The 15260-nt window shown below is 33.5% G+C and overlaps 1 protein-coding gene across 2 annotated transcripts in view; it reads left to right on the top strand.

Annotated features, from left to right (window-relative positions):
- glra1 (glycine receptor, alpha 1) overlaps positions 1 to 15260 on the top strand; it is a 98673-nt gene that overhangs the window by 11334 nt on the left and 72079 nt on the right. Inside the window, exon 3 of one of the 2 annotated variants that reach the window (XM_073820876.1) lies at positions 10525 to 10563. The exons of the other annotated variant lie outside the window; for it this stretch is intronic. Within the exon in view, the coding sequence (XP_073676977.1) occupies positions 10525 to 10563 (39 nt within the window). The remainder of the gene's footprint in view (positions 1 to 10524; positions 10564 to 15260) is intronic. 2 annotated transcript variants of the gene reach the window in all.

Genomic DNA, 15260 nt, shown 5'->3' with positions numbered 1-15260 from the left:
TCACGGCTGTCAGGTCAAGCGTGTAACTGCACTCTGAGCCGGAAGCTCAAGCGTCCACGGCCAGTTTTCTCTGCTCCGCTAAAGACCGCATCCCAAAATATTCATCCAGCAAGCCGCCTGACAGCATCTCTCCATAAATTTGGGAGAGAGTGAAAATTAAAACGGTCCTGCGTGAACAGCACGAACAGCAACGGTCCAGCTCATGGTGAGGAGGAGTTCACCTCCTCTGATTACTCTGCCTCTCCTGCAAATTTGGTCGTACGGTGAAAAAAGGGAGTGAGAAAGATAAGAATTGCCTGAAGCAACGAATGTGCTGGCATGAGAAGAAATTACACTGATCATGACTGGGACTCACTGTGGGAAATCCTTCCAACTGATTTAGTTGGGACCATTTGAAATGGAAAGCTCATAGCCTGGCATATTTGGGGCACCCCATGCAGCTAGGACCGGGAGAGAGAGATTTGTCAGATCTTTCTCACATATCTTTTCAGTCGGTGAATTATGCAAGGTTGCATTTTAAGGCTGAAGTGTGTAATTTTTACAAGGTTTAATTCATTAATGCTCGTTAATGCATCAGCTATCATGAACTAACAATTAACAATACAGGATTTATTAATCCAGGTTTATGTCAATTTCTGTTCTTGAAAAAATTTACCAAGGCTACATCAAAAATACAGTAATATTAAGTAATAACATCTCAACATGGAATATACCAGGGCTGTGCAATAAGTCAAAATTCGGTTTTGATTTCGATTTCTGCTTCAAACGATCAACACTCAGAGACGGAGCAAAACACGGACATGTAAAGTTATCTTTTAGCTCGAGGTGCGCACCAAAACAGTCAAATACACGCAACATTTCAAAATGAGGCGCTTGGTGATTATTCATGTAAACCCTTGTCAGATATGTCTTAAATGATCATAAACAGTTGAGAATGAACATATGTGCGTAACAGTATAATGGCTATTAAAGCGGCAACAGATAATATTCCTTCTGCCGTCTATGTGCTTAATATTAATAAAATGTAAAAATACAAAGAGAAAAATCACTTACTGCTCTCGAATGTAGGACTTTTGTAGTTATAATAAGAAACGAAGCATGCTTAATTATTACAGTGAAGACGCTGTTTTATTTTACATTCAATTAATTACATTCAATTTCTTTAGTATTGTTAGACTACTTTAGACTTGCATAAAAGTATTCAGTATTTTTGTTTTTTAAAAGCACTGTTTTTTTTTGTTGTTTTTTTTTGCTGTATTGCTATCTTTAAATTAATCAATTTTAAGACTGGAGTAACGGCTGATGAAAATTCAGCCTTGCATTACAGGAATAAATTATAATTTAAAGTATATTAAAATAAAAAACATTAATGTATATTGTAATAACATTTTGCAATATTTTATTTGTATTATTTTGTTTATTTGTATTTTATTTCCAATAAATGCAGCCTTAATGTCTTCTTCAAAAAACATTACAAGTCTTATTGATCCCAAACTTTTGAACGGTAGTGTACATACATATGATTCATTTTCTAAATACCCCACATAATTAGGCAAATGTCAAACCTCCGAAAATCATATTTTCCCACCTCAGGCATTAATGACCTTTTATTTTTGTAATTTTTTATTTTATTTTTTTTTTTATTTTTCTCGGAGTGGGACACCTTTTTTTCTCCAACCTGAAACTGACAAAATAGGATTTTACAAGCTTTTGAGATTTTTAAGCTAAAAAAACACAAATTGACTGGTCTTTTTATTTTTGTAAAAATATATATATTTTTAAAACCACAATTTTACTGTTTTAGTCCTTAACATGTCAAATAGTAGCAAGAAATGCTTTCATTCTTAATTGTCTTTCCTATATTTTTCCAAAAATAATAATGTGACAAGTTGTGACGGGTTTGAACTCTGTAACACATTTGAAGGGATACATTGCCTTCAATTTAAATTTTTTGTATTCTCTCTCATTTTGTCAACATATCTGCATATCTACATTTCTGCTGCAAATGTGGGTGCGATTTCTGATGTAGGATGCTTGTCAAAGTTTAATTGGATATATTACATCAAAAAATCTATTTCTAACAAAAACATGAGCTGTCATGATTTTGGAAAATATATATTTGCTAAAACCATGACCATATTAGATTTAATTTCATTTAAATTATTAATAAATGAAGTAAATAATCAACCCTGTCACAAGTTTACAACCCTGTGACAAATTGTGACGGAGTTGAGGTTTTTCACTCGAAATGGCCACTGCTCCTGATGTAGTTATGAGAGTAGACCATATATGGCAGCAATAAAACAAGTACATTGTATATACTTATGAATTATAATAAAATGTTGAAAAATAATAATTTTCCATAACGACGGAGTTGAGTTGTTAGTGGTGTGATGGGGTTGAGTTCAGACTGAGGGACATTTTAAAGTCTGGTAACTGTAAAGTCAGTTTATTTTATTAAATATCTTTCATTTTTTTAGAAAAAAAAAATCACATGAAAGGAACACAAATAAATGCTTAGATTATTGCCAGAAATCACAGACACCATGCACATTTTGTTAATAATTTTCTAAGTGCAAACTCAGTGAAGTGCCTCAGGGACATGACAAAATGCTTGTTTTAAGATGGATATAAGACATTATTTTATGCTAAAAAATATTGCAGTAATTATTAGTATTCATTATAATGGCCATATCAAAATATTGTGAAAAGTTTCAAACAATAAATTTTGGTGAATCCCAGGAATGACAATAATATAATTTAAAAGAACAATTTTCTATTTAAATATTTTGTAAAATAGAATTTATTTCTGTGATCAAAGCTGGATTTTCAGCATCAATACTCCAGTCTTCAGTGTCACGTGATTCTTCAGAAATCATTCTAATATGTCAATTTGCTGTTCTAGAAACATTTATTATCATCAATCTAGAAAACATTGGTGATTCTTAAAATTCCTGTGGAAATTAATACTTTTTATGACGATATCATTAATATTCATAAAATTTAATCAATTATGATCAATTTAATGTGTCCTTGCTAGATAGAAGTATTTTTTTTAAATGATAATGATAAATACCAAAAAATCTTAAGGAACCCAAATTTGTGAATGGAAGTGTATATCTAATCTATTATTATTATTTATTTTTTAATTATTTTTTTTAAGTATTGCTGTCAAGCGATTAATCACATCCGAAATAAAAGTTTTTGTTTACATAATATATGTGTGTACTGTGTATATTTATTATGTGTATGTATATGAATACACACACATGCATGGATATATTTAAGAAAAAAAAATAATATATATATATACATATATAATTAAATGAATAAAAATATATACTGTATGTGTATATTTATATATACATAATACATATACACAGTACACACACATATTATATAAACAAAAACATTTGTTTGACAGCACTATTTAAATGTTTATAGTTAGTTCATGATACCTGATGCAGTAACTAATGTTAACCAGTTTAACCTTGCTGATAAGTATTATTTTTCCTGTACCAGTTTCATATCACAGCATTTCCCCAAAAATATAGCATCTTGACCAGCTCAAAATGGCGACATTGGCTCAACCAAGGGTCATGAATTGTTTGACTAATGGAGAACAGAAGAAAAACCTGTTTAAAACAGTTTTTATTTCTCATATTCTGATTGGTACCAAAGATATTACACATTTTAGCTTTAAGCCTCGGTTTTTAAAATCATCTTCGGTCGAATAGACCATTTGGTAGCGCTCGCTGACAGATCAAAGTGCTGCGTTAAACAAATTGGGGACGTGTGAACCTGAGAGGAGCGGGACTGTTCGTCTGCAGACAGGCCGCTAGCTTGAGCTGTAATCTGCGGCCGCTAGTGATGAATGGTTTGTCGCGCAGCTGCGCCTCCCGTACCCACGTTAACCTTGTCCCTTCTCATCAGTCACAGCGAGGAGCCGCGAGGCCGACAGCCACGAGGTGCTACAGATTCCGCCCAAATCGCACAATCACGGGCTGCGCTTTCCCATAGAGCAACAGTCTCCGTCCCGCCCCGTTTCAGATGAGCTGCCACCACGCATTATAGTCATGATCAGTGTAATGCTTTCTGATCACTGTGTCACTTTGCTTCTGAATGGGTTCGATGAGACAAGTGTACATTTGTAAATATACAATCTGCTGCGGTATATTTACTGATTGCTTTTTTCTTTTCTTTTTGGATGTCCTGTATGTCTCTGTTACCTCTTTGCATCTCCTCCTCATTCATGTTAAAGTGCAGAAGCGAAGCCTTATTAGCTGGTGGAGCTTGATGTTAATTTGGTGCTATCAGCACATGCTTAATGGGACTTTAATAGGATTAATGGGAATTCTCTAATGAGTCGGGGTGCAGCGTTCACATACAAACGGCAATGGTGAACCTACTGATGCTTTCGCTTGGTTTTCAAACGATGACAAACGACTGAAATCCTGTTTCTTGCGTGATGCTGGATAACTTATCAGCCGTCTTCGGAGAGCGGCGGAATATATGTTCCTGCCACGATCTGCTTTAAGAGGCCGCTACAAACAATTTTGTAAGCTTTCAGAGCTGCTATGAACTGTATTTCCACCATGGGGGTAACGAAGTGTCTCAGGATCGCGCTAGATAATTGCGTTTTGATCTCATGGGTAGGGAGAGAAGGCGGCGCGTCGATGTGAGCCTCCAGAAACATCACAACAGAACAATCAAATGACACCGAGACGGAGCAAGGTTAGATGTGATTTTAATTTTTCATACACGTTTTAGCTCATCGCCTACAAATTGTTCCAGTTCTCACAGGGACGCAGAGACGATCATCCATGGAAATTTAATTTTAAAACTTCTGTTATTCGCATTTGAAATCGAGGGTGCAACTCCAGAGCGATTTATCACTGTCTGCACACTGAAAGCATGCACTTGGAAACGGTTTTCACTCAGAAATTGCTTATCAATTTTATTATTAATTACTAAGAAACTCCAAGTAACACAGTGAATTAAATGTGAAATTATAAAGACCAAAATAGTATGTTCTTATAAAACGTATTCCAATCTTTGTTTTATATGCAGTTTTGACAGGATTCAACTGAGATTGGCTTTAATTGTTCAAATTTAGTTACCAGTGCACTCAATCAATTTATTGTTATTATTTCCAGATGGGTTTCAATTAAAATTATGAATAGAAGACTGAAATGGTATTTTCCAATAAAACATACTCCAATAATCTTTGTTTCATATGTAGTTTTTACAGGATAAAAATAAGATTTGCTTTAGATAAATTGATCAAATTTAGTTATCAGTGCACTCAGTCAATTTATTGTTTTATTTCCAGATGGGTTTTCAATTTAAAAGTATGAATAGAAGACTGAAATAATGTTTTGTTATAAAACATACTCCAATAATCTGTTTTATATGCAATTTTTACAGGATTCAACTTAGATTGGCTTTAGTTAATTGTTCAAATTTAGTGCACTTAATCAATTTATTGTTTTATTTCCAGATTGGTTTTCAAATACAAGTGGGAATATAAGACTGAAATAGTGTTTTACAGGATAAAATGAAGATTGGCTTTAGATAACTGATCAAATGTAGTTATCAGTGCATTTAATTAATTTAATGTTTTATTTCCAGATGGGTTTTCAATTAAAAGTATGAATAAAAGACTGTAATATTGTTTTCTTATGAAACATACTCCAATAATCTTTGTTTTATATGCAGTTTTCACAAGAAAAAAATAAGATTGGCTTTAGATAATTTATCAAATGTAGTTATCGGTTCACTTAATGAATTTATTGTTTTATTTCCAAATGGGTTTTCAATTAAAAGTATGAATAGAAGACTGAAATAGTGTTTTGTTATAAAACATACTCCAATAATCAGTTTTTATGCATTTATTTTACAGGATTCAACTCAGATTGGCTTAAGTTAATTGTTCAAATTTTGTGCACTTAATCAATTAGTTTTATTTCCAGATGGGTTTCAATTAAAAGTATGAATAGAACACTCAAATAGTGTTTTACAGAATAAAATTAAGATTGGCTTTAGATAAATGGTTCAAATTTAGTTATCAGTGCACTTTTATTTCCAGATGGGTTTTCAATTAAAAGTATGAATAAAAGACTGTAATATTGTTTTCTTATGAAACATACTCCAATAATCTTTGTTTTATATGCAATTTTTTACAGGATTCAACTGAGATTGGCTTTGATCAAATGTAGTTATCAGTGCACTTAATCAATTTATTGTTTTATTTCTAGATGGGTTTTCAATTAAAAGTATGAATAGAATACTGCAATAATCAATCAATTTATTGTTTTATTTCAGTTTTTACCGATAAATAAACTTAAAGGTCTTCACCGCAACCCGTTAAAAAAAAAAAGTTTGGTTTCACATAAATAAGACATAAATATATTACTTAATGCAATGATAGTACTATGAATAATGCAATTATTATTATTATTAAAACATTACTCATTAAGGAATTACAAGAAAAATTATTTGCCAAAATGTATTTTCCAGAAAAAATGTAAATGCACAACACAGTATTTTTCAGAAAAAGTTTATATTTTTTATATAATAAACAAATTAAAGATTATTTTATTCATTAAAATTTATTGAAACCATTAAAAAAGAATCCCAGAATTTGGTAAAAAAAATAAAAAAAATAAAGCTGATTTGAAAATGTATTTCAAAGACTTGAACTTGAGACAAAAAATCTTTCAAAATTTTAACCATTAAACAGAATCTAGAAAAAATAAAACAGAGATAATGTAACATAGGGGGAAAAAAATTAATGGAATTTAGGAAAAAATAATTCATATTTCATAGGGCCCTACTTAATCAATTCATTTTTTATTTCCAGATAAAGTATTAATCCAGTTAAAAGTATTAATAGATGACTGAAATAGTATTTTCTTATTAACATACTCCAATAATCTTTGTTTTTATATCCCTTTCTACAGGATTCAATTGAGGTTGGCTTAGTTATTAGTGCACTTACTCAATTCATTGTTTCATTTCCAGATCGGTTTTCAATTAAAATTATGAACAGATTTTTTTTTTTTACCATTTTAATATGCCTTTTTCTCTCTACCCTCTCAATATTAGCTCTGTTATCTGATTGGTGGTGGAAATGCGCTATCAGAAGTGGGCTCCACTAAAATATTTGCCGCTAATGTCATTTATCTGAGAGCTTTAGATGGGAAAATCAATGCCAGGTCATGCGGACTGGGAATTGAATGGTTAACATAGTCTTTTCACAAAGGATAAGCCTCTTGGGAAGTCCTGGGATTATGCCGGCGTCTGCGTTATTGGTGAAGTCTGAACGGCCTGACTTTGACGTCCCTAAATCAGCCGTCTACTTTCATGTGTGTATGCTAATTAGGATCCATCAGATGAGAGATTTCTCTTTAGGGTGATGAACAAATGAAGACCACCCACGGTGCTGTTGCCTCATCGGGAATAGACTGAAATGCATTCGCTGTGGCGCATTACTGTACACGATATCTGTTGGTCACACATGTGCATGGTAGTGTTTTTATAAGGAGCATCTTTTATCCTTGTGATTACCATACAGAACTGCACTGTTGTTGTAGCTTCTCAGTGTTTCCCCTAGGTTTCCAGCTTTGGGGAGGGGGGGCGGTGGTGCCGGTAGCCAACGTTACTTTTTCCCGGTACTTTAGCCTACTTTGTGTAATAACAAAAACATTTATTTCAGTGAAAAAAATAAATCCAAATCTTTCTATTTTAACATTTTGAACAATAGGGCTCTACAATTTTTTTTTTTTTTTTAGAAATTCTTGTGTGTTTAAATTTTTCGGATAATCAAATGAAAGCATAAACATTTATTTATTTTTAATCAAATGAAAAATAAACCCTTTTGATTTTTGGCAAACAAACAGAGGTTTACTGTTAAAATCAATACATGGAAGAAAAATTATATTCAGTTTAAAACGTTTAAATAATATTTGTAGTTTTTTTCTACAATTAAGTGGTTAAACTTGTTGTAATATTTATTTTTTATCATGTATATTGTTTTATGTAAGTTATTTAAATAGGAATTTATAAACACCTACATTATACTGTACAAAAGTAATACAAGACTAATATTGTTCTGTTACGTGTTAAACCGTACTTTTATTTTGACAGGTTGCCGTGAAGTTTCTGTGTGTACAGATATGATGCTTTCTCAAATGAAACGGTAAAAGTGACACTCACTGCAGCTTTGCCGATTGAGTTTATCTGTTCATGTGAGATGCAAATGGCAAAAATTAGCAGGAGCATCACGCGTGCTTCTACGGAGCCCCTTACGTCACCTGTAGAAGAAAAATAATTAATCCGTGGGGACGGTTTTGCAATTCGTTCCCTCAGTTTATAAACCGTTCTCACGAATTCTTAAACTGTTCCCTCAGTTTAACAATTCGTGCCCACGGATTAACAAACCGTACCCACGAATTTCCAATCCGTACGCTCAGATTTTGTAAACCGTACCCTCGGATTTTGAATCCGTACCCACAAATTCATAATCCGTGCGCACGCTTTCGCAATCCGTTCCCACAGTTTGTAAACTGCTCTCACGGATTTGTGGCCCCGCCCCCAAATTCAACCAGGACACCTGTTTATATGCTGGATGCATTGTTTTGCATTTATTAAACTTTATTTCTCAGTAGGCTATATGAGACTATGCAACACTGACAAAACAGAGTTTTTAGCTTTATTTTATATTAATCACCAATAGATTAGCTGCCAAAACACCGTGTGTTTTATCCTATTGGTTATTAATGTAAAATAAACGATAAAAAGAAGCCTGTTTTGTAAGTGCGGTCATGGTACCAAAATAAAATAATAAGTGAAGAGCGCTGTTCAAACGGCTTTGTTTTATATAATAATATTTTTCAAAATATAAAATTACCTGAATTAAAAAAAAACGAGTTTTGGAGAGGACAAGGTAAAAAGCAATACAAACAAATAATGTACAGGTTATGTTGCCATTCCTTTGCTCTCAAACTAAATGCAATGTAATAATAGGCCTTATTTAATAATAACATTAATAGTGCAGCATGCATCTAACTCTGGGTGAAAAGCTTATCATAATCACAAATCCGTGAGAGCAGTTTACAAACTGTGGGAACGGATTGCGAAAGCGTGCGCACGGATTATGAATTTGTGGGTACGGATTCAAAATCCGAGGGTACGGTTTACAAAATCTGAGCGCACGGATTGGAAATTCGTGGGTACGGTTTGTTAATCCGTGGGCACGACTTGTTAAACCGAGGGAACAGTTTAAGAATTCGTGAGTACGGTTTATAAACTGAGAGAACGAATTGCAAAACCGTCCCCACGGATTAATTATTTTTCTTCTACAGGTGACGTAAGGGGCTCCGTATGCTTCAGTATGCATGAAGTAAAGAAAAAAAAACGCGTCTCTGCCATTCATACATACAGAGGCAAACGGAACATCCAGGATTCATATTAAAACGGTCTTTTTGCATTTCAGTTTTCATAGACACTAGTCCATATCGCGATTTGAATTAAGTGACAGACCAACTTTTGATTTATTAATCCAAAAATCTACGATTCGGTGGCATTCCACGCTATAGTCCGCGATCCCGTCTGTGTTTTCGCGGAGAAGACACTGTAAAGGCGCGAACATGTAGAGACAGAAATGACATGCCTTTGTGTAAATAAGATAAATAACATGAGGCAATTTAGTTTGTTTAATAAAAGAACAATGTATAGACCTGTTCTATAGGAAAGATAACCTTAAATGACTTCTATTGTGATCTGGCGTTATATCGAAAATAAAATGAACTTGACGTTCAAGGGGGCGGGGGGTGCCGTTGAGGGGGCGGGCCGCCCCCCTAAGATAATGGTAGGGGAAACACTGGCTTCTGTATGGTCCTGATGAACATCACAAGAGAAAACGGACTGGAATATAGTGCACTGTGACCTGCCGAATGGTTTCTAGATTTAACATCTAGGCAAAATGCCCCAAATTGGTTCTCTTTGTAAAAGCGGGAGCAAAGTACGTTCCCATTCCTTTTGTATTGCACAATCCTGCAACCCAATGCCAGGCAAATCAATTCGATCTACAAAATTCTCTAAAAAATCTTTTTACAGTTTGTGCAAAACTCAAAGTGAAGCCAGTTTGACATGTAGTCTTTGCATTTTCCCTCTCTCTAGTGTATTGCATCTACTAGTGCATTTTGCCTCCCGTGACCAGATATGCATTGCAACCCCCATCCTTTCTTTCATTTCAGTGCTTTGCCTCTTGTCCTGCCCGCTCTGAAGTTTTGGACGAATAAGTGCATCCCCCCTTACCTGCTCTTGCCCTTAATATGCCCTTAGCACCCAATATTCCCTGCCACACACTTCAACGCACAAAGTGTTGGCAAGTGTAAAGTAGAATAAGTTAGCCATGCTGCTTATGTTTTTTTTTCTGTTGTTGGTTCCGCAAAGAAAAAAAAAAGCTAAAAATTTGCTGTTAGAATATCATGTTATTAATCCTGATCTTTTTTTCATTAGACCCACAAGGCTCCAAATCGGATGGTACTCACAAGAAAGGTACTTTCTTTTTATTTATCCAGGTTTATACAAGCTTACTGATGCAATCATGCAATCCAGGAGATATCTCATCTGAGCAACGGCTAATGACTTACAATGTGTTTTGTTAATGATTGAGAGGAACCTAACTAATGCAATGGCATGCTAATATTAAACATAGGCGTAGTGGTTTTAGTTCACTTGGATATCATTTCTTGACCTTTAGTTGCTGGTGGGAGGATCAGAGTAATTGCCCCTCAGGCAGGACATTTGCAAAATAGCATGCATTTAATTATTAATTAGCTTCTTTTTGCTTTCGCCGTGGAAATGGGTATTTATTTAATTTCGGAGGTAGCCTCCAGTTGTTGGTTTAGCTTTTGGAGCCAATGTTTAGTGCCAGTATATCCCTTTGTGTATCCGGGCATGCTTTTTATCTGTGCACCATTGATTTTTCCTCTGATCTTGGCTTAAATTATAATTAAATTGTGAGAGCAAATGAATTTCTACACCTGAGTGTACAAAAACAATTGTTGATACTTTGTTACTCGTCTGATCTTATCAAATTATCTTGCTTTAGATAACAAGCCGTGCTTTCAGATATTGCATTTTAATAATCTTATATCTGATTCTGACGTGCAGTCGTTTCTATAATGCATGTAATGTCGTTTTTGTGAGTATCGAGGCTGTGGAGATGCAGTTTTAGTCCTTTGGGCTGCTGGATTCTTATTAGAGCCCTGTTATTTAGCTTTATTAAAGGCATTACATACAGCTCACTCCCTTTATGTAGACTAATGTGAAGCCTTGTGGATGTTTGTCACGGCTCCTGTGTTCTCAAATGAATGATCATAGGAGAAGTATCCACAAATCATATTATTGCAGTGTTATTCTGCATTTATCGCACAGCGTTTAATCATCATTTATCCCAGCTGAGATTACTGCTAGCTGTTGGTGTGCTGTAAAATATGTCTGTGGTGTGTTTAATGTGTATTGTATGCATATATTAGCAGTGCGTTAAGAGCTATGTTCATAATGTTGGCTATTAGTTGTGAGTTTTTCAAGCTTTGGTACCTTAAACATAATTAGGCATGACCATGTAAAGGTTGCTGCTTAAAGCAGCAGGTTGTAGATGTCTTTGAATATGATTTTTAATTTGTTGGGCATGCAGTGGTTCTGATTGGTGTTGTTTTTATTGCACAGTGCACACATTTTATTTTCTAAATCATTTGCACATCCAATATACAGCTCAATGTAGTGAAGAACCAGTTTATTCTGCACTCGCAAGGAAATATCGCTTTGCAACATTTAGTTTCCTTACAATTTTCCGTTACTCAGTTTTTTTTTTCCATAATATTCACAGTATGTAGGACTCTGTGTTAGAGGAGTCTTTTTAAGCTAATATGTTTTTTTTTACAAGATAAGCACAATTTAATGTTAAAATTAAGATATTCTTTTGAAAAAGTAGTTAGCTACACTACAAACTCTGCAAAGAATGTACTTATATACTACAATATATAAGGCAGTTTATTTGAAAAAAAAAAAAATATATATATATATATATATAGGGTTTAGCCATATATATTGCTACACAGAGGGTGTAAAATGCCTGAAAACTTAATAATGATTTAAATAAATATTTATAAATCATGATTTGAAAGTAAAAGACATTTTTAGTATTTTTGAATATTACCTATTGTTTTTTTTTCAACAAAAAACACATTAAAAAATGTATAAAAAAAATGTTTAAAATTTTATTACAATTTTATCATTTATTAAAAATGAAGATAAAATATTAACCTTTTTTTTTTTTTTTTTTGCCGGTTTATTAAAAAATCATTCAAACAGACTTGGTAAAAATATTTACCTTTATTTGAAAATAAAAGATATTTCTAGTATTTTTGATTATTACGTATGTTTGCTCATCAAAACACATTTTATTTAAAATTTATTAAAAAAAAAACAACACTAAAATAATAATAAGAAATATATATTTCTTATTATTTCTTATAAATATTATTTTATGTTTTTTAGCAGGTTTATTAAAATAAATCATTCAAACAGACTTGCTAAGAAAGATTTAACTTTATTTGAAAATAAAAGACATTTTTCTATGTATTTTTGTATTTTTTCAGTATTTTTAATTATTACCTATGTTTGCTCATAAAAACAGATATTTTATTTAAAATTAATAAAAAATAAAAAAACAACTTAATTTAACTAATATATATATATATATATACATGCATACATAACTATGTATTTTATATATATATAAATACTTTATTAAAAAAATGTATTGAATGTATTTTAGCAGGTTTATTAATATGAATACTTCAAACTGATTATATGTATGTACCATTTTGGTATCTACCACACAGTTTAAAGAAGTGATTGTTAATGGAAAAATAACATTATTTGAAAATATATATATTTAAAATATTGAAAAATGTATATGTAAAATATAAAAAAATTAAAATACTATTTCTTGCTAGCTATTTTCTCAACATTGGTAGGACAGTTTGTATGATTACTAAATATCTGAATCTCTGAAATATGTAAATAACACCAATAGCATTTCAGTATTATGACAAATGAAGTATGAATTGGACAGCCGAGATGTTTGGTCAGTTCGACAGAGACTCGTCACATTAATCTCATTTTCTTCTTATCTCTAATCGTATTATTTTATACGCATAACTGCTCTGTATAATGAAACAATTGACACAGTCTCTCATATCATTAAAACCATCAGTTAACCTCAGCTCAGTGTGAATCAATTTTGCGGCGATATTGACCATTTTATCTGGTGACTTGTGCGTCTGAATCAGGTAATCCAGTGCAATCAAACTGTAGTCGACTCATTCTCTATTCTGGCCTCGAAGCCTCGGCCCTCCTATTGATTTATGTCTCTCTCCAGCCTGCCTCCTCCAAGGCTGTCATGTTTCCCCTATCAGTGATGCTAGCCTCAGGGGCAGGAAGAGATCCTGGTAATTTAGCAGTGTGTCATTACTTATAGGCATGTGACAATGCTAACTCAGACACTCTCTCTGAAACTAGCTGTCACTGCACGGGCATCTCTTCCCGTCTGAGCCGCCGCTGTCCGACTCTTATGAATTTTAATACAATCCCCTTAATGGTTAGGGTCGCCTCCAGCTGAACCGAACCTGGAGTGATGGATGGCTGTGACTCCTGCTCAATCTGGATTTGGTTTTGTTGGAATGGGTTGTTTTAAGTAGGAAACACATGGAATATACAATGATGTTTCAGGCTGGGATACATATAGCTGCTCTTTATGTTCATATGCAGGCTGTTAATTGTTGTTTTATTAATTTAATGTTTTGTCGTAGTGCTTTGCTAACACATTTCAGGGCTATATTGCTATTATACATAGAATATTTAGTTTTTGCAGTAATCTAGTAGAGTATTTTTTTTATATTCTATATTATATTGTTTTTCTATACTATATTAATTTTTTTAGTATTCTATTTTTGTTCTGTTCTGTACTATAATTCTAATTTTAATACTAGTTTATTAGTGTTCTTTTTGTAATATTCTATATTCTATTCTATTCTATTTTATTATATATTGTTTTTAGTAGTAGTCCAATATATTTTTCTTTTTGTCTCCTATTCAATTCTTTATTTTAGTAATGTTGTTTGTTTAGTAATTATAGTCTAAGATAGTATTCTGTTTTTGTGTGCAGTTCCATACTATCCTTTTGTCGTATTCAGCTTAATTTTTTACTATTCTGTGCTACATTCTATTCTATTCTATTCTATTCTATTCTATTCTATTCTATTGTGTTCGGTTCTGTTGAGTCCTGTACTGTTGTGTCCTGTTCTGTCCTGCCGTTCTATTCTATTCTATTCTATTCTATTCTATTCTATTCTAGTCTAGTCTAGTCTAGTCTCTTGTGTCCTGTCCTGTCGTTCTATTCTATTTTATTCTATTGTTCTGTTCTGTTCTGTTGTGTCCTGTACTGTTGTGTGCTGTTCTGTCCTGTCCTGTCCTGTTGTGTCCTGTCCTGTTCTGTCCTGTCCTGTTGTGTCCTGTACTGTTGTGTGCTGTTCTGTCCTGTCCTGTCCTGTTGTGTCCTGTCCTGTTCTGTCCTGTCCTGTTGTGATCTGTACTGTTGTGTCCTGTTGTCCTGTCCTGTCCTGTCCCGTCCTGTCATTCTATTCTATTCTATTCTATTCTATTCTATTCTATTCTATTCTATTCTGTTCTGTTCTGTTGTGTCCTGTACTGTTGTGTCCTGTCCTGTCCTGTCCTATTTAGGGTTGTGACGATGAGGAAATTTCCCCACCGGTTAATCGGCATGTGACAACACCGGTAATACCGGTATCACCGTGGGGGTTTCCTCTTTTAAATAGCTTATAAATGCGTGTGTATTATACTTTCACTTTTAGTTTTGCGGGAATTGGCAATTCGGCGTCAATTGTTTGAATGGACGACAACGAAACTACAAAAAAAAACTTTGAACCCAAAATATTCCCAAACAGGTGCTTTTGCATTGCTTTTTGACACTAAATCGGCCGCCATTCTCTTTCTGTAAATTCGACTCCTCTCGTTGTGATGTTTTATTAACAAATTTCGAGAGGAGCTCGCACAGATAATTAACACAGCCAATTCACCATCAGCAATCACACTCCCTATCCAAGCACTACAAGAGAATCCCTTTAAATAGCCAAGCAGTCTTACCTTTATCATCTCTTGCTTAT

This window comes from Garra rufa, chromosome 16, assembly GCF_049309525.1.
Source record: "Garra rufa chromosome 16, GarRuf1.0, whole genome shotgun sequence".
Taxonomy (NCBI): Eukaryota; Metazoa; Chordata; class Actinopteri; order Cypriniformes; family Cyprinidae; genus Garra; species Garra rufa.
The sequence above is the reverse complement of the archived record's forward strand: the minus strand, read 5'-3'. Positions and strand labels throughout refer to the sequence as shown.